The sequence below is a fragment of the Pinus tabuliformis genome, chromosome J (genome assembly GCF_031772625.1).
Source record: "Pinus tabuliformis cultivar Carrire ecotype Pingquan chromosome J, CPIR1, whole genome shotgun sequence".
In the NCBI taxonomy this organism is placed as follows: Eukaryota; Viridiplantae; Streptophyta; class Pinopsida; order Pinales; family Pinaceae; genus Pinus; species Pinus tabuliformis.
The window spans coordinates 79,081,141-79,107,641 of record NC_142295.1 but is presented as its reverse complement, the minus strand read 5'-3'; the positions used below and the strand labels follow the sequence as shown (position 1 = coordinate 79,107,641).

Below are 26,501 nucleotides of genomic sequence, written 5' to 3'. Positions count from 1 at the left end.
AACAACTTACTTGAATCACTTTAATTCACTCGCTCACATTAAGCTACCATTTTTTTACTTAGAAGTCATTGGTCAATTTTACTTTGGGTATTTCCTCATTTATAGAAGCATTGCTATCAAGATTTCAAGAGCAAGTAACTTACATGCATCTCACTTAGTCACATTTAATTACTAATTGACATTTCCAAAATTAACCTCCAACTTAAGTTGGTTGTATAGACTATAGGGACCCTCCACCCCTATTGACTCCTCATTGTGAGATCCAGATTCCGGCCGAGGATGAGGTCTAGGGACCAGAGTTCAATTGAAACTTTGTTTTAGATTACAACTAATAAAATAAACCAAGAGCATCTCTACATCACAACTTTACTTTACCTGCAAATGCAATTCTCCTATATATGTTATCTTGAATTTATTTGAGTCATATTTGCAAATATCATCATTTTCCCAAGAAGCATTTGTTTTATATTGCAAATATTTGGATCTTTTACTTTTGCAACAATTAGCTTTCTTGTACTTGAAATATCCTTCATTGGTGCAACTCTATTTCAAGTTATTTCATATATTTGTTGCTATGATGATCATTTAGCTCATGAATAATTGATGTCACTATCTTGTCATTTGAGCATCTACTTTCAAGTACTATCTCATTATAGTTGCAATTGATGTTTATATGCTCATCTTGGTTTAACATTTGATTTCGCAAGATTGTCTATCATTGTATCTTGATTTTCATTTTGGGCAAGCAATTGTCATTTGATTTGAGGCACATGTCTATACTTTGAATACATCATTGAATAATGCTCATATATTATATGCTTGTTAACATCTTGGAGTCAAGTTATCTTTGATAAGCATCTCCATCTAACTTTAGTCTCTTAGAAATTCACTTTTCCTTTATTAACTTTCCATTAGGGACCACCCCACTTAGCTTTAATTAGGAGAGAGCTTAAACGGAGAGAGTTGGGAATAGGTGACAACCCAATCTCTTAGTTTTGCCACCAACCACGCCTTGTGTGGTTAAGGGCTTTTCTCACCAACTTAGGTGTGTGTGCAAGGCGGTAACAACAACAAGGCCAATGGTGGAAATGACTTGAAACATTTTTACATGGCATTATGAGCCCCCAAGTCATAAACATTGAATTATACTTTACAGGTTCAAGCTATAGTTGCATCATGATTTATAAGTAATCGTTGCAATTAACCACTAGATCTGAACAAAACAAAGAACAAAGAATATGCTTCAACAAAGTTATATCCAACAACTCAATAAAGAACCTTGACAGAAAACCACTACATATAGGCAACAAGTTCCACACAGGAAGGTTAGAATTATAATTAAACATACATATCAAATTTGAGCTTTATCTATATGTGACAATGAAGTTCTCACTTGTTTTCTAACAATAAATCAATCAAGGCTTCTCCTTGTTCATTTTGTTGTTTATTCGTGTGCATTGAACAATTCAAGCATGTATGGGTTTTTGTCTCATATCCTTTAGATAGCAGACTTCTACTCTTATCCCAATTCTAGCAAATACCCAAATGCCACTCACCCTCATGGTTCGTGTCCTATGAACAACCGACACAACGAGTGTAACTTTGTGCATAAACATCTCCATTTTATTCCAACCTGTGATCTGCCCTAGGTTTTTGCCATTTAAAGTGAGTGCCACGTCCTCCTTTGATGTGAGAAATGGATTTCCTTGTGATAGTAAGGTATGAACTTCTTTCCATCCTTTGCACATATCCTAAGACCTACCATACCCTCATCCAAGGAAAAGCCTACCCCATGTGTACATACTCTCAAGCTTGGACTCCCATGCCACCTCACTTGATTACACTACCAATCAGTGTCTAGTGATTGTTTACTCTCCCCCCACTTCCTGTTATTTGTTCACACCTAAACACATCAAGAAGGGTTTCCAAAAATTGAGCGTTAGCAAAGCAACATATTGGGATAGGCTTGTCTGACCATAGATCTCTTTAATGTGGTAGTATGTTTCGTCTTTCCTTGAGACTTGAAACACATTGATCCTATTCATAAGTCTGGGGACAAATGTCTTTATCATAGTTGTTGGAACGAGATAACCTTAAAGTCAAAGTTCAAGTAGGCTTCCCAGACTACTAATCAAAGCTTTACTCTTTGAGTTATCCTTAAGGAGACTCATCAACAGTATTCTAAGGCCTTTTGTTGCTTTAGCCCATTGGGCTAGGCTGAACAATGGACGTCACACATCGGAAAGCATTCACTGATCAATATTGTGGACCCACCCAAGTTCGAAACTCTGTTAACCTACCTAGCATGCTTGTGGTGTAATATTCCTAACGGAAAATTAACAGTGATAAACAAAGCATACAATAGTACATGCAATACACAAACCCACACAAAATTAAATGTCTAGAAATGCACCAAAAAGTTACACCAATTGAGCCATTTTATTATAAATCAATAGGGGTACATATAAGCATGAAATGAGTGCCCCTGGGCTTGCACAAGGCAAGCTAAACAAGTCCCAGGTGGAAGAGATAAGTGCTCAGATCCCGAGGCTTCAATCCCCTCTGAGTTTTGCGCTGGCCCTAGTAAAACTACACTGCTGGATGTAGTAGCACTGTTGATTGACCCACTTTTAGTGCTAAAAAAATTCCGGCAAATTAACCCCGCACTCAAATAACCCCCCAAAACCCAGAAAGGGTTTGGTCTAGTTCAAACCCCCAAAATTACCCCCAATTCCAGCATCCTCCTCCAACTGCTGGGCAATTCGACCCACCTGAAAAATATGTTATTTCTACCTCCCAAAAATGTTGAGTATTCCCCTCAAGTTTTTTCTCAAATTTCCCAACCAACTCAGCTCCCAAACCACCAGCCCAACCTCCACAATGAGCAATCTCCACCAAGCACTACATAGGCCCCAGACAAGACACCACTGCGCTGCCCAAAAAAAAGAAATTCGGCCTAAAGTGTGGCCTCTCCAAAAGCCCAACAAAACCCTGCAAAATGGCTGCTAAGTTATTTCTACCTCCCAAAAATGTTGAGTATTCCCCTCAAATTTTTTCTCAAATTTCCCAACCAACTTAGCTCCCAAACCACCAGCCCAACCTCCACAATGAGCAATCTCCACCAAGCACTACATAGGCCCCAGACAAGACACCACTGCATTGCCCAGAAAAAAGAAATTCGGCCTAAAGTGTGGCCTCTCCGAAAGCCCAACAAAACCCTGCAAAATGGCTGCTAATTCACCTCAATGATGACCCCTCAAAGCCCGAGAAGATAGTTGCAATGTCACCTGCTTTCCCCAGGAATGTGTAGTTCTTTTTTGCGCCTTCACTGCTCCAAATAACCAAGAATCTACCTAGAAAATCTCCTCTAAAACAACTCCACCACACAACAATGGCTCTCCTAGGATGGCACTCGAAGTCCACCGAAGAAGAGTTGAGATTTCTCCCTGGAAACCTCTTGTGCTAAACAACACTTGCAGACTTGGCTCAACAACTCAAGCATGCTAGGTGAGTGAGTTTGTCTAAGTGTCAAAAAGTCCCAAAATGATGTGTGCTTCCTCTATTTATCCTTGGGCTTCCTCCTCCTCATGTGGGACCCATACATCGAACTCCTCCATCCAAAAAGCACGAATTGCCCAAGGGGTGTGTATTTCCCTCTTGGGTGGCCCCCACAACCCACTAAGTATTCGATTTTCCTCTTTCTCCCTATGTGAGTGTCTTCCTTAGCCAAAAATTGAAAGTGGGGTCCTCCAACCCACTTCTCCTAAGTTGGAAATCCAAAATTATCAAAATTGAACAAAATTGTATTCTCACCTAGCAATAGTTGCTAAGCGGGAATATCACAATCCTCCGCTCCCAAATGTTGCTTGTCCCCAAACAACTGCAATGTCGGATGTTGTAAGATGTGCTCACCCTCCCATGTGGCATCCTCCTCTGGAAAATTCTTCCACCGGACCAAATACTCTCTGATAATCCTGCTCCTCAGCCTTCTCTCCCTCGTCTCCAGAATGGCCTCTGGCTCAAGTACTAAATGCCCCTCATTGTCCAATGGGGGTAGCCCAGTGGTTGTTGTCACATGCTGTCCCAATACCTTCTTGAGGCATGAGACATGAAAAACATTATGAACCTTGCTTCCAGGAGGAAGCTCCAACACATATGCCACCTCTCCAATCCATCTGACCAACCTGTAGGGCCCATAAAAATCCGGTTGCAGCTTCTCAACCCCCTTTTGCTTCAGTGTGGACTATCTGTATGGTTGGATGTGCAAAAACACCAAGTCTCCCACCTCAAAGTGCCTCTTGACCCTGTGTATGTCTACGCACATTTTCTGTTGATTCTGGTTAATTTGAAGGTTGTCTATGAGAGGCTTAAGTATGTCTTGGCTCTCCTGAATCCAATCCTTGGCCTTTGGGGCCCGGTTGTCTGCAAAAATGAGGTCAACAAAAGACAAAGCATCATACCCATACAAAGCACGAAAAGGGCACATCCTCAACGTACCATCCTTATTCTTTCCCTACATCAATAAGATAGGTCATGTTTTGTCTGTCCTCCAAGGTCATAGAAATATTCCCACAGTTAAGCCAAGATTAGAGCCTTGATACCACCGTAATATTCCTAATGGAAAATTAACAGTGATAAACAAAGCATACAATGGTACATGCAATATACAAACCCACACAAAATTAAATGTCCATAAATGCACCAAAAAATTACACCATTTGAGCCATTTTATTATAAATCAACAAGGGTACATATTGTTGAGAAATCTGAGGGCTTGAGATATTAATGATTTCTCTATCTTGATAACTGCTTGTGAAGTAATTTCATTCTTTAGACAATTCAAACAAGATCTTTTATATGTTAGTGATCATTAACTTCATCAACCAGCTACCATGCATAATACACAAAAGAACAATAACACAAGATATAGGCAACAGCCAAGGCAAAACCTCTCCAAACCTGAGAGGAAAACCCACAGTAATTCTTCTTATAGTTTCTTCACTTTGACAAAATTTCCAAGACCAATACAAAGACCCTTTGACTAAGTGACTCCAAGATCAAGGCTAGAATCCTCTCTTACTGTTGTCCTCTGATTTGCTGCAACATGGATCAGATCTGCTACCAAGAATGGATGATCTGGCTTCCTTCTTCCTCCCTCTTCCTCCTCCAAGCTTCCCTTGCTCAAGATGGTCCACTAGCCTAGTGGATCTCCTCAATGCTTGCCTTGAAACAATGTGATCTGCTGGACTGCTCAGAAACCCTAGCCGTAGTCCTGAAAATGTCACTGTCTTCTCACGTGGGAGTGAGCTATTTGCTCTTGTAGCCTTCCTCTTGCCTCGCTATGATTGGAGCTTCCTTCTAGTCAAATATCTGAACTCTTTAGGCCTAGAATTAATCCCTATCATTAAGATAACCTAGGACTGTAACACAACCCTAACCGTGATCTGTTCCTTCGCACGTGTGATAGGGTTATGGCTCTTCTAGCCCTCCAAACACTTCGTTCTTGATGTCTCTGCTCTCCAAGCAAATATGTCCTCCAAACAGACCCAAAATCGAACTCTTTCTTTGATGATGAGAGCACATATAGTGATTCCCTAGCCTTGCACAGAATCCCTGTGGTTATAGACAGTAGAACAGACCTTCTACTTATGGACCTGCGGCTCCTTGAGATGATCCTTTCTTCGCACCTTTTGACAGACTTCTTTGCATAGGAGAGAGACCCAATTCAAGTGTTGTGATGGTGTCTTCGAATAGATGAGGAGAGGCCTATATTTATAGTGTATGAGGGTTGTTCATTAAGCTGACATGCCATACCTTTAAGCTGACTTGAACATGATATGAAGCCGACATGAACACTCATATATAAATATATATTTATGCCGAAAATACTTTGCTTCTTTTATATTCGTTTGGAGGAGTCAATTGTTAGCCTTTTGTTCTTGACCTTGAAGGAGTCTTGCCACATGATTCTACCCTTGATCTTGGAGTCATACTTGTACATTTTCAAGTGTAAATATTTACATCAATGACACAAACCTATCACCTAGCCTAGAGCTCATAATGAGAGCTACTAAATACATTTTTTAGCATGAAACCCATGACTCAAATTCACAAAAATATTTTGCTGGATACGATTTACATCATTGGAATGTGTCATTATGAAGACCAAACCTAGTTACACTTTCTTCATTGGAATGTGTCATTATGAAGACTGAACCTAGGTTGTGCAGAGCAGCGCAGAGGCTGACGCAAAGGGTCAGAGGGCCAAGTTTCTGAACGCAAGTTGTGCTGGGAGATTGCCTGTGGGGTAAGGAAAATTCCTCACTAGATTTTTGCCAGTATTTTTCTCTGTAGGATTGCCATATTTTAGCATCCAGTTGTACTCAGACTTTCTCACTGCTGCATAAAAATAAAAACCCTCACTGTTGCATCGGTTTTCCCAAGTTGGCTTTTTCCAGGGACTTTTGTCCAAAAATAATTGTGTTAATTTCATGTGTGTTAGCATTTCTTAGCTTCCAGTGTTTTATTTTTCCGAAGAATTTTCTTTGTGAAAGTTGCAATGTATTTGTTTCGATATTTGTCGTAGCAGAGAAATTGTTAATTAATTAACAATTAGGAGAAATAATATCAATTGCTGCAATAGGGTTCTAGTTTGGAATTTTCACATGATATCAGAGCGCCGCTGATCAACTGAAGAGCTCAGAGGCGAAAAGAAGGAATTTCGTTGCTTAGTGTGTGCAGCAGGCCAAAATTCCCAAGGGCAGTGTAGTCGTTTTTCCAAGAGGTTGAGTTGCTTGAGAAAGACCAATTTTTTGAGAGGGGTAGAAAAATTCGATCCTTCTAGATCGAGTGATTCTAGAGACAGAGGGAGCAGCACAAATTTTTTGTCGAGTAGATCTCTAGCTAGATGCAGTGGTTTTTGCAATAGTTCGCTAGAGCAGAGCCAACATTGGGGTGGAAGAGAGAAGAGCACACATAGAAGGAAATTTTCCTCAGGGAACTTCTAGTCTCAAGAAGTTGTGAGCAGATATCTCACTCCTGTAGGAAGTGCGAATAACAGAGCAGCAACCGAGCAGAAGGAAAGAGGAAGTTTTTGATAGTTCATTGAGATGGCCACTGCAAGGCTTCGTGATCAGGATAGGTTGGATGAAGCTTCCAACTACGTCATCTGGAAGCCAAGGATGTCCTTCTTTCTAGATGAATATGGCCTGAAATCCTATATAGATGCAGTGGTGGTGGTTCCTAATGTTGATTTCTGATAGCATCGAATGTGCTCTAAGCTTCAAAATTTGCAAGGAGGCTTGGAAACATGTATTCCACAATACCTAGAAATTGTTTTGGGAAATTCCACCCGGATTCAATTTTATTAAAATAATTATTTTTTTTAATGGGTGCCTAAGTCTAAACTTAGGGAATTAAAATAATTAAAGGGTATTAATCTAACTATGGGTGAAACTTCTAGAAGAATACAAGGATCAAGCCAAAATGATCTGAGCCATTGATTAGGATCTAACCTGGGTCGTTGGTTCTCAACAAAAGGATTATAAGAGGAAACTTGATGGGTATTTGGAATATACATCGAGTGGAGATCAGAAGATCGAATTTCTAAAGCACAACAATTGTCGGAAGAGGAATTCGAAGTGATCTTTTGCAGTGTGGGGCAGGGATAGTATATGGAGGAAAGCTTTTCCTGGGCCAGAGAGTACAAGGTAGAGAGGGTAGAATGACGTCTAGGGAGGCTGCCGTTAGGCCACGCAAAGCTATGTTGTGGCAGTGCAAAGCCTGAGAGGGAGATCGAATTTCTGCTGAGGAAATTGAGTTTTAGAAGCCGGGAGCCGAGGTGTGAGATCGAGAGGCTAAGAGCTGAAGTTTCCAACCAATTGAGGATTAGAAGGAGAGGCAGTGCAGTCCTAGCAGAGGTGACACAAAGAGTGCGTGGGGTTGACGCAGTTCTGCGCAGAGGCTGACGCAGAAGGGGCAAAGAGGCTCATTTCCAGTGAGATCAGAGTCGGTTCTTCCAGTGATAGGGTAAGATCATCTCACTATTTGTTTTGCCTAGTTTCTCTTTGTATCGGATAGCTAGTTGGGCATCCAACGAATTGTACTCCGAATTACTACTGCTTAATAATAAAACCCTCAGTTGTTTCACCAGTTTTCCCGCATTGGGGTTTTTTGGGGACTTTTGTCCAAAAACAACAGTGTAATGTGTTGTGTATTTCTTTCTTGCTCGGTTTCTTGTTTCCGCTTATAATTTAATTGGTGAAGACTGCAATGTATTAGTTTCCGTGTTTATTGTAGGAAACAGTAAATAATTTGTTCAGTAATTAACAAATAGAAGGAACTTAATTAGTTGTTGCAGTCGTGATTCGGGTAATTGAATTTTCACACCTCAAGATGCAGATCAGTAGAAAGAGTACAAGAAGGAGATGGCACGGGTGAAACCGTTGATCCTAGATGGAGTCCGGGATCATGTTGTTTCACATATAGCTGGCAAAGATATTGCCAACCAGATGTGGGATGCTCTCTCTATGTTGTAGCAAGGTACTTCCGAGCAACAGAAGATGTAACTAGAGGAGAAGCTGAGACTCATCTGGATGTAGAAAGGGGAAGGCATAGACCCCGTCCTTACTAGGATTCAGGAGGTCCGAGACCAGTTGTCAGCTATTGGGGCAGCACCTCAACCCACGGAGCTAGTGTGATTGGCACTCAACAGTGTCTCAGAGGAGTGGTAAGTCTTTGTCCAAATAATATTGGGCAGAGATAGGCTACCAAACTGGGATAGAATGTGGGTCAATTTGCAGCAGGAGTAGTTGACAAGAACTCTATTGAAGAGCTCCATCAGTGGCAGCAACAGCGGATCGAAGACGGTGGAGGAGAATGTGGCCATCACATCAAAGGGTCCCAGTCAGGGACAAGGAGAGCAAAGGAAGAAGAAGAAGGACCTATCAAAGGTTAAATGCTTCAGGTGTGGTGAACTTGGTCACTACAATACCCAGAGTCCTCTCAGGAACAAGGACAAGGAGGAGAAGCAAGACCAATAGGTAGCTTCTGCATAGATCAACAAGCTTTCCTCCAGGCTGGAGGAAAACCTCACTATGTTAGCAAATATACCTCTAAGAGTGAGGTGGGGAGATTTGGTGTTGTAGCCCCAAAGCGCTACAGATGGGCAGGATCCTTGAGGAGTCCACCTCATGGATCATTACCGGGCTACGAGGGCCCACAGTTTTTAATAGCGCAATGGATCAGTGGTAGTTAGTTGAGGACTAGCAACAGTGAGATGCTGGGGAGCGTAGTGCAGAGTTGACAACAGTGCAATTGGCACAGTGCTGTAATATTCCTAATTAGCCATGGCTAATTAGAATATTCGATTTTGCTCAATTTTGCCTTCTATAGTTATTTGTAAATAAAAAGGTGAGGAAAAGGGGACATAACTCACTTTTAGAATAAAAAGTCACTTCCTAGTAGCACAACGTTGTGACTTAAAGGGGAGCCAAGGGGGCCAAGGGACCACGCAGAGATGAGGCCCACGCAGACACTTGGAGGGACTGCGCAGATGGAAAGGGAACATGTGGCAAGAGGGGATTACGTTGGAGGAGGTGAGCCTTGGGATTGGAAGAGGCCAATGCTACAAAGGAGAGAGGAGCCCCTCATTTTGTCATTCGATTATGAGCATTTGAGCTAGTCACTTTGACTTGGAGCACGCTGGTTGTTTAGCCTGTTTGCAGCACTGTTTAGTGCACTGAGTGTCTCCGTTCGAAGATCTCACCCTTAGCCCCGGGGGACTTCGAGTGCCTACTCGAGCAAGGTATTTCAGCAGTCTTTTGCAGTGGTTTTGATCTTTGGCATTGAGGTGGAGCTGAGCATTGGAAGACTGCGCAGTCTTGAGAGAGAGGGACGCAGTTCTTCTAGGAGCAGTTCCGGGTTGAGGATTTGTGGAGGAGTTGAGCTGGGATATTGAGCAAGGGTTCAGCTGTTGCATATTTTGGAGGATTCTACTCAGTGGCAGCATTGGGCCTTGAGGGATTGCGTGATTCCCCAAGGAGGCAATTTTCGAGGGTCGGCCATTTCAGAAAAGCTTTCTAGGTTTTTCTGGGTTTTCTGAGTAGGGGCGGATTCCAGAGTTTTAGCGTTTTTTGAGGAGGGGAACAGCCCCAAATCCTCATTTGATTTCCAACAGTAGCAGCAGCACGACAGTTTTCCAGCAGCATCCACGCAGAGGCCATTCCTTTGTTATTCTAAGTGTATTTCTTCACTTGCTTGGTGCAAGTCGAGGTGCCATCCTTCTGATCACCTCCTGTACTCATTCCATTACTCAGTATCAGTGTTTTACGAAACGGCCGGGTTGACTCCGAAACGGCCGTTTCGATCCGGGTTGAACAAAAAAATTTCAAAACGGCCCATTGACCCGGCTCGGTGACCGGGTCAGCTATGACCCGGCCGAGTCAGCCACCATTGACCCGGCTCGGTGACCGGGTCAGCTATGACCCGGTCAACCCGGCCGGGTCACGTCAAAAAACGGCCGTACCGATTGGAACCGGCTGGGCAGCGATTTCACTTAAAAAAAATTACTTTTTTGCTGATTTGGAGCTGATTTAGTTAGGGTTTGTGGACATGAAAAGGTTTATGTGATTAGTTAAATGCATTTGGGGTCCATTTCCCCCTCCCAAACTCTATTTAAGACAGCCAAATGCTCTCATTTCACTCACAGCAGTCTTATGCATTTGAGTGAGAGTCTTCTTTGAGAGTTAGTGAGCAGTTCTTGAGCTTGTTTTGGAGCAGCAGTGAGGAGTCTTGGAGGAGCATTGTAGCTGGAGTGAGGAGCTTCTTGGGCAGCCATTTGGAGCAGCATTGAGGAGCTGATTTTTGGAGCAAGTTTGAGGAGGCAGTTTGTGCCTGGAGGTATTTTTTTCCACCTCTATAAATCTGTTTTTACTTATTAAATTTTAGGTGCATATAAAGATAGCTTAGAGAGTGTTTTTAGTCTAATAAATGAACATTGAATCAATTTTTATTTTTTTTTTTCATTTTCAGATTGTTTTCCTAGTCAAAAAATGGCACCTAGAGCAAAAGATGCTGCTTGGGCATATGTTGAAATGGTTGATGATGAGATGTGTTGCAAGTTTTGCCATAGGAAAATTAAGTCAGGTCCTGGGGGATTCATAGGCTGAAACAACACTTGGCAGGGATTAAAGGCAATATTACTGCATGTAAATCCCCCGAAATTGGGGAGATTAGAAAGACTTTGTTGGAAAGCTTTGAAAAATTTCAAGAAGAAAAGACTAGGCAAAAAGAGATACAGGCTGAAATTGGGAGGAAGAGGGAGATACAAAAAATGATGGCTGCCAACCCCCACTATGAGTTTGAGGGTTCTTCCTCTATCCCTCACACTGATGCATCAAACCCTTTCCGTTATGTTCCTCCCTCTTTTGCTTCTGTTCAAGATAAGGGAAAGGGTAGAATGAAGGGTGATGGGACTATCAAAAGTTTTTTCACTCACTCAGGCTCCTCTCCATCAGATGCACATGGTCCTGAAGTTAGTAAAGGTCTTTCTCAGCCCACTTTAGATGACCATTGGAAGAAAGAATTGAGGGAGACTGCTTGTGACTACATAGCTAGATGGTGGTATGATGCTGATATCCCCTTTAATGCTGCTCGTTCACCATATTATGAGCCTATGTTTGAGGCCATACATGCTGCTGGAAAAGGCTTCAAAGGCCCTACTATGCAAGAGCTAAGGGGGTTTCGTTTGCAGAAAGAAATTACATCAATTAATGAGTATTTGCAAGATTTCAAGGAATCATGGGCAAGAACAGGGTGTACCATCATGTCAGATGGATGGACTGATCAAAGAAACCATACCATCATAAACTTTCTTGTCTTCTGCCCACAGGGAACCATGTTTTTAAAATCAGTTGATGCATCTGATAAGGTAAAAGATGGCCACTTGTTGTTTCAGCTATTGGATGAGGTTATTCAGGGTGTGGGGGTGGCTAATGTTGTTCAAATCATCACAGACAATGCCTCTAACTATGTTCTTGCTGGTAGACTGTTAGAGGAAAAACACAAGACCATCTTTTGGACCCCATGCGCTGCACATTGCATAGACCTCATGCTTGAGGATATTGGGAAATTAGATTGGGTCAGAAACACTGTAGATAATGCCAAAAGCATAACAAAATTTATCTACAATCATACACTGGTTTTGAGTATCATGAGGAAACACACTGGAGGCAAGGATATTATTAGGCCTGCCATCACTAGATTTGCTACACATTTTTTGACATTGCAATCTATGCTTTCCCAACATAGAAACTTGCAAAAGATGTTTTCCAGTGATGATTGGAATAATAGCAGTTGGTCTAACAAACCAGAAGGCAGAGAATTGAGAAGGAAAGTCCATGATGAAACTTTTTGGAGAAAGGCAACAGAGATTGTGAAGGTTGCTGAGCCACTAGTTAAGGTGTTGCGGTTGGTGGATGGGGAAAGGTTGGCTATGGGCTTCATTTATGAGGCTATGGATCAAGCAAAGGAGCAAATAAAGGCAGCATACAAGGATAGAGTGGCAAAGTATGGGCCCATTTGGGCAATCATTGATGAAAGATGGAACAATCAACTCCATCGCCCTATACATGCAGCTGGGTATTTTTTGAACCCACGGTATCATTATAAAGCTAAGGAGTCAGGAGCTTTGAGGGGGGAGGTCAGAGATGGACTGGTTGATTGCATTGAGCGCATGGTCCCATCGAAGTCTGATCAGCTACTGATACATCAGCAGGTCACATCCTTCAGCAATGCAACAGGTACCTTTGGGAAGAACCTAGCAAAGATTGCAAGAGAAGCAGATGAGCCAGGTAAACAAAAATTTCAATTTTCAATTTCTCAATTTCAAGTTAGATATAATTTGTAATTTTGTTGAGCTTCAGCCTTCATCTAACTCATAATTCATTACACTCCTATGTTTTTTGCAGCACAATGGTGGGAGGCCTTTGGTGGCCAGTGCCCTGAATTGCAAAGGTTTGCAATTCGTATTTTGAGTCAAACTTGCAGTGCATCTGGGTGTGAGCGCAATTGGTCTGTCTTTGAGAGGATTCACACAAAGAAGAGAAACCGTTTGGAGCAAAAACGGTTGAATGATCTAGTTTTTGTCCAATACAACCTTCGGCTCAGACGGAACCAATTGCTGAACAAAAGACCTGATTCAGATCCCATTGTGTTGGAAGACATTGATCCAACATCAGATTGGGTAGTGGAGAGTCGTCTACCAGAGTTTGATCCTGATGAGGATCTTGATGAAATTGATGTTGGAGATCCACTGCAGCGTGTTCAGTTGAATGCAGATCCCAATCCACCAGCCTCAGTCTCACAGCCAGCTAGTAGGACTCCAGTTGTAGGTGCTTCGCCTTCCTCTGCTCAGCCACGACAGAAGCGCAGCCGCATTTGTACTCTATCTCAGCTTGCATCTGCTTCACAGCCTAGTGGTACTGGTACTGGCACCACTTCTACAGTTGCAGTTGGAGACGATGATGATGAGGAGGAGCCATGGGGCTCCTTGTCTGGCTCTGATGATGATGATCCAGAGATTGGTCGAGATGATCTTGGCTCCTCTGGCAGTAGCCAGTAGCTACTAGCCTCCTTGGTTATTTGTATTTTGTTTTGACTCTTGAGTCTTTGATCATGTATGACACAGACAGACTACAGTTGACTATGTATTTACTATTGCCATTGGGTACACCGTACCATTTTGATATAATGGATTGGTTCATGAGCCTACTTTGATCATATGTTGTCTTCCATGTATATTATAATGTTGTGTGTTTGGAAACTTGAATGAAAATCTTTAAAATTATGTTTAAAATATTTAAAATTATGTTTTTTTATAAAAAAAATAAATATTTAATGTATTTTTTACAACGACCGAGTCATTGAAATCGAGCCGGCCGAGTCATTGCCGTTTCCGTTTCCGTTTCCGAGTCGATCCTCGGCCGAGTCCGAATCCGAGTCCGTTTTGTAAAACATTGCTCAGTATAATAAAATGGCTTAGCATTTCTCTTTGCATTTCTCGAGTATCTGCTTATATTTCATGCTTATATTATTATATGTTACACCATTGTTATTTTTATCATTTTGAGTTTCCCGGTTATTATATTATTTGTGCATATTTGGTTGGAGTTTACTGGGGTTTGGGGGAAAATCTCTGAAACGGGATATTACAGTGGTATCAGAGCATAGATCTGGCTCAGCCTGTGGAGCTAGCAATCTATGACACCAGGGGAAAAGCCCTACATCTGTTACAGAGGAAGGAGATACAGAGACGCTGGGCGTAGGTTGGAGAACACCTACGGAGAGGGAGACTGTGTTCCGGTGGTGGACACAGAACAAGAGGAGCCTGTGGTGGACGCAGGACAGGAGGAGCCTGTGGTGGACGCAGGACAGGAGGAGCCTGTGTGGATGCAGGATAGGAGGAGCCTGTGGTGGACACAGAGTAGGAGAATCCGATGGCAGATGATGACGGGAAGAAATTTGTGGACATGCTCCTCAAATCAGTGCAGGATTTGTTGAGGCAGATCGAGGTGATGGGGTAGAGATTCACGGCAATGGAGGCTAGGCAGCGTGAGAGCCCACGAGTTTTCCAGGTTGGAGAGGGATCGGGTGCATCTCACCATTTGCCAGAGCAGGGTGCCACTCAGCGTGATACTACTCAGCAAGTGGCCTCACATGCCCCTATACGCTCTACCATGCCCACTTTCCTAGGAGCAGATACGGGGGCCAGAGCACAGCAGGAGGCAGAGCCCGGTCATATGGGCGATTATTTTGCGGAGTACCAAGCCTATGGGCAGGAGTTCAGGGATGCTCTCTCATTCAGAGACTTTGTTCAGCTCCAGCAGGATAGTAGACCCCGCGACCATCACAGAGGATACCGGCATTATCATGATGGAGACACCCACCGCACTGCTAGTAGATTTCACTTGCCTACATTTGATGGCTCATCAAACAGTTCGGCAAGGTCTTGGGTGGAGAAGCTGGACATCTATTTCCAGCTTAACCAGATGTCAGAGACAGAGGCCATCAAGGTGGCGACATTACATTTGGATGGTGAGGCCCAGGATTGGTGGTTCCATGGGATGGTTACACTCGGGCATTCCACAGTGACGACGTATGCCGAGTTCACCAGGAGATTGATGGAGAGGTTTGACCGGAGGGATCCGGAATAGCACTTTGTTGAGCTAACGAGGCTCAAACATACAAGGAGCCCAGAGACCTACATTGCGGACTTTTTGAGGGTTTCAGTGATGGTGCCAGATCTATCCACAGCACAGAAGATCTACATGTATGTTGAGGGGTTAGCAGAGCCACTTCGAGGTCTAGTCAAATCCGCTAGACCAACCACCCTTTAGGATGCTATTAGCAGGACCCGGGACTTACAGGATGTCTTACCCAGGACCCGGACACCTTACCCCCAGCGACAGGCTTTTCAGCCTAAGGGGAAGGATGTGAGGATTCCACCTCTGAAGGGGAATCCAGGACGAGTACAGATTGATGATGATGCCAGGAGGGAGTTGAAGAAGAAGCGGTTGTGCTTCACCTGTTAGGAGCCGTGGGCACCAGGACATAGATGTGCTGCTGGCAAAGCACATTTTATTGAGGTCTTCTCCGAGAGCAACGGGGAAGAGGATGAGGAGGATGATGTGGAGGTAGGAGATAGTCATGCCATGCAGGGTCCCTTGCCGCCTCCACCACCACCAGCAGGTGGTGCAGCTTTTGCACCTACCGGAGGAGCCCTTGCAGCATTGCGAGGAGTTCCCAAGTATTTGACGCTGCGCGTATGGGGGACAGTACGTGGCCAGCGAGTATCAGTTTTAGTTGACAGTGGGGCCACCCACAACTTCATCAATGCACAGATGGTTGAGCGGAGAGGTACTTGGTCATCCGACTATGCGGGAGGAGACTCCCAGTAGTAGTAGTCCACCACGACCTTCCGAGAAATTAGACATTTCTGAAAGGCCTGGAGTCTGGACTAAAGGGAGTTTGTCGAGTAGAGACAAGTTGTCAATGGCTCTACACAAAAGCTCTCCTAGATTCCAAGGTTGATAAGCATCAAAACGGGGAAGTCTATGGTGATTGCTCCTGCCCACATAAAATTTTGTGTGGAAAACAGGGGGAGGCATAAGCCCCCATATCTAACAAATAATGTGACACACATAGTTGCCAAATTTGACCATGTTGGAGTTTTTAGTATGGAAATTTACTCACAATTTGGTTTGGCCATATTATTCAGGTCAATAGCAGTACCGTACAATGAAAACCGAAACCCACAAAAACAACATCATTCTTCCAAAGTTCATGTGCTACTCCGCTTGTTTAGTAACTGCTTTGTTTATGGCAGCCTGCACTGGTCTAGTTGAGTTGTTCTCCCCATCTTAGAATATGGAACGTTGCCTCCATATCTAGTGCTCAAACTATGCATTGTTGGGCACTGAGGACAAAGTTGCAAGTGAAAACAGTGGAACAGCAGTTTAAACTTGGCAGCTCCAAGAGGGTGACGACGCGGATTACAGTTGTGGAGGCTGAGGTGGCCACCTACTAGGAAGCTTTGAGTTATAAGGATTAATGTTTATATTGCCATCCCAACACAAAAAAGTCATCAATATACTAAATGGTATTGGCCCTTGGGTAAAGATTTAATTTAGGTTAGATAAAATAATATAATCTCATGCTTTATATATTGTAATATTAGTGATATTATATTATATTAATTGTTGACACCTAATCCTCAACGGATGGGTGAACTGGAACGCGATCAGTCATCAAGAAGATGAACTGATCTGTCCTAGTTCTGTATATAAATGATAGATTAGCTAATGAATTATGTAGTCAGTTTTCTTCTGTCTATTTTGGAGTTACCCTGGCCTGACATGGTATCAGAGCACAGGTCCCAGTCCTCAGAATAGTCGTAACTCCTTTTCTCTGCGCATGAATACCTGAGCGCTGCCTCTGTCATGCGTTTCATTCTCTGCGCTGAATACCTGGGCGTTTCTACCTCTGTCCTGCGTGTCAGAATACCTGAGCGTTTCTACCTCTGTCCTGCGTGTCAGAATACCTGCGCATCGGTTTAAAAAAAATAAAAATCATTGACTGTCCTACGGTCTGCTCTCGCTCTCCTCCCCTTCCGCGTTATTCATCTCCCCTTCTGCGTTATTCAACTCTTCCGCATGCCCTTCTCCAGCCCCGTCGAAGGTTTCCAGAAGCCAATCCATGTTGGCTGCAACCATTTCCTCGAAGCTCAGCGTGACTAAGTATTTTATGTGTTTTCAACCTTAGAGCTGAAGATCAAAGGGTTATTTGAAGGGCGACTCTCATATGGTAAATCTATATGATTAGGCTCAGACGGTGTTTGTGGAGCCTTTTGATTTGAATTCTGGAGCTGTACATCTGGCGGATACAGAGGGAGGCCCGCTCTTTGCCTTCTCTTGATACGGGTGTTTTCAACCAACGTTATCGTGCCCCGCTCTTTGTCATCGAGAAACCAGAAATGCATTAAAACGCGTGGTTTCAGGCGGCCTCCGTCTCGAAGATTCGATGGTGGTGATGGTGGGAATAGATTTAGCTGTAAGCAGATGGCTGAAGGTCTCCACTGCCTCCGTGAGCCTGTTGGTCTGGCAGAGTGTTTTATTGTGTGAAGACCCTGTTGCAGCATAACAGCTATCAATCCAAAAGCCTCGTGAGCTGGCGCCGTCGTGAGTTTTCCCTCTCTTGCATAGCCCATGTATTAGCGTGCTATATGTAAAAAGATTACGAAGCTGTCGTTTGTTCACCATTTGTTTGAACAGATTAATAGCATCTTCCATTCTGCCTGTCCTGCAAAGCCCTTTGATGAGGGTACTGAATGTTACGACATTTGGAATATAGCCATGTGCTTCCATTCCATAAGTCTGTAAACACGCAATGCTGATTGATGGACCATATTTCATAATGAAGGTGGAGATGCGGGGTATTGAACCCGTTAACTAGAGTTCTCAAAGTTTATCATAAACTTTGAATCCCTGGCGCAAGTGATGATGCCGATTTGATTGAACATAGTGATTTAAAATTCATTTATGTTGCGGCATGTGAGTTTGCTATGTACTGTTAACACCCACAGGGATGGTTTGCATTGAACGTTTTTTTTTAGTGAGTACATCATTTATGAGTGTAACTTGACATAATGCGGGGTTTTTAAGGACTGAGAGTAAATCTGGTTATGGGCTCAGGTCTAGAGAATCAAAGGGATTTATGGTGATTTTTTAGTCTTTTCAGTGAATTTTGAAATTGTAATACCGTTGCTGCTCCAACTTTGTAGAGCTCGCGGTTAATACCGTTGCTGCTCCAACTTTGTAGAGCTCGCGGTAAATGACTGATTATTTTTAAACAACCAAAGTTATTTCCCACAGAAATCTTTTTCACTGTATATCAGCAGAAATATTTTTTTATCAGCAGAAGTATTTTTTTTACAGAATGCATTCAATCATCTCTATGGTCGGAATAGTTCTCACTGGCAAGGAGAACTATTCTGAATGGTCTCGGATGGTAAAACACACCCTCATCTACAATGAGTTGTGGAAAGGAGTGTGTGTCGGAGAAGAAGACAAAGACCCTGTGTAGCCTACATCAGATAAAGAACTTGTCATTTGGGAAAACAAGAACAGCAAAACCTATGCATTGATCGCAGCATCTGTAAATGAAGAAGTAAGTCGTCATATTTCATCCTATTCCACTGCCTTTGAAGCTTTACAAAAGCTGAAAGAACTCTATGATACACATTCTGCACTTGAAGTTGTTCAGCTCATGATTAAACTCTTCACTCTTGAACTGAAAAATAATGATCCTCTTGCTCTTGCATCTGAAATAAAGTCTATAATGCATGATATTAAATCCACTAAGGTTGAGCTGGATATCTCTCTTATTGCCTTTCTCAAAGCACTCTATCCTACCTACTCCAATTATCTTGAGTCATTACAAGCAAATGGAAATCTTAAAGATATAACCTTTGACTCTCTTGTGAAAAAGTTTGCTGAAAGAGAGAAAGCCTTTGGAAAGAAGACAGTCCCTGAATCTTCTGAAGAGACTGTTTGCCTTGCTCATAAAGAAAAGCATCCTGCTCAAGATTCTACAAGAGGAAGAGGTGGACGAAGAGGAAGAGGAAGATACTTCAGAGGCAGGGGGGGCAGACATTCTCAAGCAGAAAAGGCAGATCTACATTGCATTCGCTGCAAACGAAATGGATTACATGATGCTTCTACATGCAAGCTACCATGGGACAAAATTGAGCAGAGAAGAAATCAGCAGAAAGGTAAAACTGATGACACAGACAAAGGTAAAGCACCTGAATCCGCTCACTATATTGAGGCACAATGTAACATTGGAGTAAATGAAGATTTGTTTAATGCTTCACTTGCTTCTTCGAAAAATGATTGGTTGCTTGATTTAGGAGCAACCTGTCATATGACTCATAGGAAAGATTTTTTTGAAGATTTCACTGACAATGTTGATGGAGCAGTATACTTTGCAGATCAGTCAAAAATCAAGCCATCAAGGCTTGGCACAATCAGGCTTAAATTGCCTGGTCTTCCAGACTTTCTTCTGGATCATGTTCTATATCTCCCACAGCTCAAGAGAAACTTGCTGTCCCTGGTCCACATCCGCCAGCAAGGTCACTCCATTCATATGTTTGATGGCAAGCTTGAGGTAAGAAAGGCATTTGACCACTCACTTGTCATGAGGGGTATAGAAGGAGAAAGACTTCTTAAACTGCAAGGAACTTCTGCTCATGCACAACATTTCTCATATATTTCTCATCATGAAGAAGGTACACTTCCATCAAGTTTATTATGGCATGCTAGATTTGGACATTTAAACTATGATAGTCTCCGCTTGTTGAAGAAAAATGGTGTTGCTGGTTTGCCTACCATTCCTAGAAAACATAAGCAATGTGATGCTTGCATTCTAGAAAAGCATAGCAAACAGTCTTTTCATGATTCACATTCAAGAGACATAGGAAGCTTGAACTCATTCATTCAGATTTATGTGGTCCAATGCCTGTTCCTTCTGCAAATGGAAATAAATATATCATGACATTTATTGATGATTACACCAGAATGTGTTGGGTTTATTTATTGAAGAACAAATCTGATGCTTTTCAAACATTCAAGAATTTTCATAAATGGATTGAAAATGATGCACAATCTCATATTGGGTCTATTCGCACTGATAATGGAAAATAATATACATCAAATGAATTTGAACACTATCTTCGCCAACATGGGATTAAACATCAAACAACTGTGCCTTATAATCCTCAACAGAATGGTGTAGCTGAAAGAATGAACAGAACAATTTTGAATATGGTACGATCCATGCTTTTCTTCAAAAATGTAAAGATAATGTTTTGGGCTGATGCTGTTCTATGTGCTGCATATATAAAGAATAGATGTCCATCTAGTGCTATAAGAAACAAAACTCCTTATGAATTTTGGTATGGACATGTTCCTTCGGTAAAACATCTCAGGATCTTTGGTTCCACCTGTTATGCTTTAATACCAAAGGTACATAGAAACAAACTTGGTGCTAGAAGTCGTAAGTGTATCTTCCTGGGATATTCAAACACCTCTAAAGCATACCGTCTCTATGATGAAGTAAATAAAAAGTTTGTTGTATCTAGAGATGTCATTTTTCTTGAATCATCCAAATCTGACAGTGATGTTGAGCGGCAACTTGATCGCTTGGATAGATTCACAAAAATGAAATCATTTCAAGAGTTTGATAATCAGATTCCACATCTTGAAGGGGGGATTCCTATACTAGATCAACATGTGGAATCTTCTTCTGAAGAACAATCTCCCGTGCATGAAACTCCAACACCGGATGATCCTTTAAGTGATGTAATTGATAGAATTGGGAGACTCAATCTTGATTCAGACCCAACTCAATCAACAGAGCAACCTGGACCATCTCAGAAAGGTCCCCCAAAGTGGCTGACAAAGACACTTGAAAGTGTTCATCCTGATGAAATTGGAAAAACAGGAACCAGAAATACAAACCGACAAGATGGAGGTGATGTAGATAACTCTAATTCACCTGTTGATATGGATGTTACTTATGATTGTGAATTGAACTTGTCTACAGATTTTGAACCAACTTCCTTCAAAGAAGCTGCTTCTCATGATGAATGGAAAGAAGCGATGCAGAAGGAGTATGATGCCCTCATAAAGAATGGCACTTGGAAGCTGGTTGATCCTCCATTTGGAACAAAACCAATTGGCTGCAAGTGGGTCTACAAGAACAAATACAAAGCTGATGGCTCACTTGACAAGCACAAAGCTAGGCTTGTGGCAAAAGGTTTTGCACAGAAGGAAGGGGTCGATTATGAGGAAACTTTTGCCCCCACAGCAAAATGGGCCACCATCCGGACACTCTTTGCACTAGCTGCTCAGAACGGTTGGAAAGTCCATCAAATGGATGTAAAAACTGCATTCTTGAATGGAGATCTAAAAGAGAATGTTTTTATGTCCCAGCCTAAAGGATTTGCTGTGAAAGGACATGAACATAAAGTATGCAAACTTGTGAAGTCCTTGTATGGCCTCAGACCAGTGTTGAAAATATCGGTATCGGCAAAATATCGGCGAGGGTCCAGAAAATATCTTATCGGCAATATCGGCGAAAATATCGGCAAAATATCAGCAAATATCGGCAAGCATAAAAAATAATTTTTTCAAATTTTTAAATATAGCCGATATTTTGCCGATATTTTCAAAATATCGCGATATTTTGCCGATATTTTCCGATATTTGCCGATATTTTGAAAATATCGCGATATTTTCAAAACAGAAAATATCGCGATATTTTCTCGGCGATATATCGTTTTGCCGAAAATATCGCGATATTTCCGAATATCGCCGATATATCGCCGATATTATCAACAGTGCCTCAAACAAGCACCACGAGCCTGGTATGAAAAACTAACTGAGCATCTTTTGAGACTCAACTTCAATCATTTTGATCTTGATGATGCAACTTTATTTGTCAAGAAAGTTGGCAAAACAGTTGTATATCTTGTGGTATATGTAGATGATCTTTTAATGACAGGGAACAATGAAAGCTATATTGCATCCATAAAGAAAGAATTAGGAAAAATTTTTGAAATGACTGATTTGGGCTATGTTCATTACTATCTTGGCATTGAAGTAACCCAACATCCAAAATCCATATTTCTTTCTCAAAAGAAATACATTGGAGATTTGTTAAACAGATTTGGCATGACAGAGTGCAATCCTCTTTCTACTCCAATGGAACAAAACTTGAAGCTCACATCTATTGAAGGAAAGGAATTTGAGGATGCAACAAAGTATAGACAGCTTGTAGGAAGTCTCATCTACCTCACTACTACCAGACCAGACATTTCATTTGCTGTTGGAATCCTCTCCAGGTTTATGCAAAAGCCTTGTGAGGGACATTGGTCTGTTGCAAAAAGAGTTCTAAGGTACTTGAAGGGAACTCAAGACCTTGGAATCAAGTATACACAGGTGGACGACTTCAACTTGATTGGATACTCTGATTCAGACTTCGATGGAGACAAAGAAACTGGGGTATCTATGCTATGAGTCTTGGATCAGGAGCTGTCTCCTGGAGATCACGCAAAGAATCAGTACCAGCAGATTCCACAACAGAAGCAGAATATGTGGCAGCAGCTGAAGCAACGAAAGAAATTGTGTGGCTCAGGAAAATTCTTGAAGATTTGCAGGTAAAACAAATACAATCAACTCCACTCATGATTGATAACACCTCTGCAATAAAGTTGGCCAAGAACCCAAAGTTCCATGATCGTACTAAGCACATCAATACTAAATATCATCTGATCCGACATCATGTTGAGGCCAAAACAATCCATCTCCGTCATTGTTCCACAAACGAGCAAATTGCAGACATCTTCACCAAAGCGCTTGGAAGAGAAAAGCTTGAAAGATTCAGAACGATGCTTGGACTCACCAACATCCCTTCAGATTAAGGGGGGGAATGTTGACACCTAATCCTCAACGGATGGGTGAACTGGAACGCGATCAGTCATCAAGAAGATGAACTGATCCGTCCTAGTTCTGTATATAAATGATAGATTAGCTAATGAATTATGTAGTCAGTTTTCTTCTGTCTATTTTGGAGTTACCCTGGCCTGACATTAATTTTACAGTTTAGACTTTGAAATATTTAAATTTAATAATATTCTGAAATTTTGAAGAAAATATTTTTGTCTAAGTGAGATGTATACATCAGAATATTTTTTTGTATTGGATTATTTTAAGACTTTTTTTCTCATATGGTACCAAAATCATACTCACATTTCAATTCGAACTTGGTAACTATGCTCAAAAGTATGTAGTAGGGCAGCCCACGTGAGAAGGCATCATCTACCAAGGTTAAAACAGGATCCATAGTATCTCCATGGCACGTTAACACTCCCACTAGTTGGGCTAAGATGAAGGAAGGGTAAAATCAGAATGGTGGATCTGGAGGGACCATGCCAGGCCTGCTGTGAAAAGGTAACCACCTCTCTGAGGAACAAAGGCAAGCATCTTTAGTCAAGGTAATGAAAGAATTACGACAACTCTGTAATATCTACCGCACATCAATCACTAGAAGGAACACCTGAAGATGAAGTTGTCATCAATGTCACGAGACCTCATGAAGACAATGTCAACAGATCCTATCTTGTCAAGAGATATGGTTGTTTGCCGCAGTATGAAGCTGGTAAGAATTCATTCTCAACAAAACCAGAGGGAACCTAAGACCATACACAATTTGCATTAAGTGCTCCGCACAGAAGATGAGGGCCAGATAAACTCTTTAGAAGCAATTAGGAATTTGCTTCTCGGCCTCATTTGGAAATTTTGTTTCGCTAATGTTTTGCTATATAAGGCTTAAGTTGTTATATGAACTGATGCCTTGGCTTTCTGTTAAAACAAATACTGTGGAAATTAATGTCCCCCAGCAGTATCAAGTCTGAAAAGAAACCTTTGGAAACAACAGAAAAAATCGACAAGCACAAACTTGGACCCAAAAAACTCAGAAATATCGGCAACCTGAAAAACTTGGAAAAATCAGAAATATTGGGAGAAAATGAATATATTTCCAACACTGGTAAAAACTGTCACGAGAATGTACAATTGTCCTAGAAATGGTAAAATCAATCAAAAAAATCAGTCTGCTTGCTAAAAACCATGATGAAACACAGTGCTTGTACAAAATACTCTTCCATTTAGGGTTAGTAGATACAATATGGTACATGTGTATGATACTGAAACGAATAGTTAAATTTGATTTACCACTATAAGACTATTTTTAATTAGCCCGTTGAAGTTCTTTCTCCAAGAAACGTTTCCATATCAGGAACATTTCTTACAATACCTTTCATATGATTACCATAGCAAAAATCAGTCCCGTGTCAACAGCCAGGTTTATCAATTCAAAATAAACAATTTCCTTCCTTGTCTATGAAGGTTCTACTGTAATAGTCATATTACATCCAAAGTTCATACCAACAGACAGTGAGCACAGAACATAAAAGCTAGGGCATACCTACACGTCACTAACCTTGTGTGCAGAAGGACGAGTTGGAATATTAACATTTAAAGAACAGTCTTTGGGATAAACACCCTTCTGGATATCTCGCAGTGCTGCATATATTAAAGGTAGGGAGATTTCAGCAGCTTCCTTAAAATCAGTGTCACTGCTTTGAGCTTTCTTCCTGAGAATCATTTATCAAGCATCATTAGAAAGAGAAGCATTTTGAAAAAGAGTGAAAACCCTCTCCAAAGAGAAATTTCCAATGAAGCCTTACCAATTCAAGGAAATCGCTATAGAAGGAACTCCATTAAGAAGAGCTTCTCTGGCTCCAGCAACTGTACCAGAATAAATGCTGTAGAGATTGTCACAGATAAAAAGCCTCATGAATAAATAGACAACTTTAAAATGACAACATGATATATTGGCTTGAACATATTTCAATGCAAAATTTGACAGAACAATGCATGCTTTTATCAAACAGATGATATTAGCATAGATCCATATTAACCCCAGTTCTATTGAGCACCAAAAGGGATCAAAAAGAAGACACAGGTTCAAATCGTGGTAGGCATGCCCTCACCCTGTGTGGTGGATGGCTGGATGTGGCCTTACTGCAGCTCTGCCACATTGCAGCCAAGCTGCCATCAATTGATAAGCCTTTGGAACAACATAAAATGACCCAGCTTCAATATGTATATAGCCACAACAGTTAGCTCAATCAGTCAAACCATCTGCCCAAGGCAGGTTGCCGACAGGGAGGTTGTAAGTTGCAGGTCCAAAACCGGTCGAGTCCCTCAGAATTACCAGCAATAGTGTGGCTGGCAGTTGAGCCACCATCTAGATATTCCAAGGAAAAGGAGGAGATCCCAGTGACCACAGGGTTTGAAAAAAGGAGCCCAGTGGGTTAGCTCAAATGTTTTGAACTTTGAAAGTTTGAACAGACCAATTTCAAGGCAGAGATCACTGAGAGGTCATGACCTCAAGTGCGGTAAAGTCCCTCTGCATTAAAAGTACATGTACTTGGACAGGATTTACTCCAATGCCATTCACGAAATGTGAGGAAGCCCCTGGAGGTTTCCCTGGGGGCATTTTCCATGGAGAATATATATATTTAAACTTTGTAGAGCTCAACTTTGTGTTATTTTAATTCTAATGTTACAGTGACAGACCAACATGACACAACTGATTCACGTGCGCTGTAGAGTGCACCCTGTTTCTCTGCTTGCAATTACAGCTTGCAGTGTTTAACAATGATGCTAAGGATTCTAAACATGAGAAATAGTTAGGTAAAAAGTTATAACCAGCCTCTACAGCCCATTTATTAAGGAAAATAAGGAATGATGAAACACTAATAGAATGATCCACATAGCATAATAAAAGAAGGATTATGCAGTCTCCTGGATTATATTTTCTAATTGAAAAAAAAAAAAAAGAACAGGCTGCATTTACAATGATCCATACACACAAGCAGTGTCCTCACATGACAAAGACACAAATAGCACAGAATTCATAGAAAAGTGAGATACTCAACATACATTTGATGTCCACAGTTAGATCCCTTGTTGATTCCACTGATTACCTGCTTATGTCAAAACATCAAAACTCAATTTTTTATGATCCTTGTTCCCATCACTTAACATTTTAGCGTAGTGTAGGTAATATCTTAGACATGAAAATACTTTTTGCTTAACCATCTACTTCAAACCAAGAAGAACCCAAAGTAAAGTCAGGATAAAGAAAATTACCATGGCGGGCTTTAACCCAGGAAAAAGTGCTCCAGACAAACCCAGTGAAACACAATCAGATGGCGTCCCTGCCAGTACCAAGTACACATCAACTAGAAAGCTTGACACAAACTTACTTATGTTGGCAAAGGCACAACAGCTTAACAATGTGATGGATAAACAAAT

At 41.6% G+C, this 26,501-nt stretch overlaps 1 protein-coding gene across 1 annotated transcript in view; it reads right to left on the bottom strand.

Moving 5' to 3' along the window:
- LOC149225599 (uncharacterized) overlaps positions 1 to 26,501 on the bottom strand; it is a 308,606-nt gene that overhangs the window by 93,203 nt on the left and 188,902 nt on the right. The window contains exons 3-6 of the mRNA XM_089377186.1: positions 26,337 to 26,404; positions 26,127 to 26,170; positions 24,866 to 24,943; positions 24,619 to 24,772 (exon numbers count right to left, since the gene is read on the bottom strand). Of these exons, the coding sequence (XP_089233312.1) occupies positions 24,619 to 24,772; positions 24,866 to 24,943; positions 26,127 to 26,170; positions 26,337 to 26,404 (344 nt within the window). The remainder of the gene's footprint in view (positions 1 to 24,618; positions 24,773 to 24,865; positions 24,944 to 26,126; positions 26,171 to 26,336; positions 26,405 to 26,501) is intronic.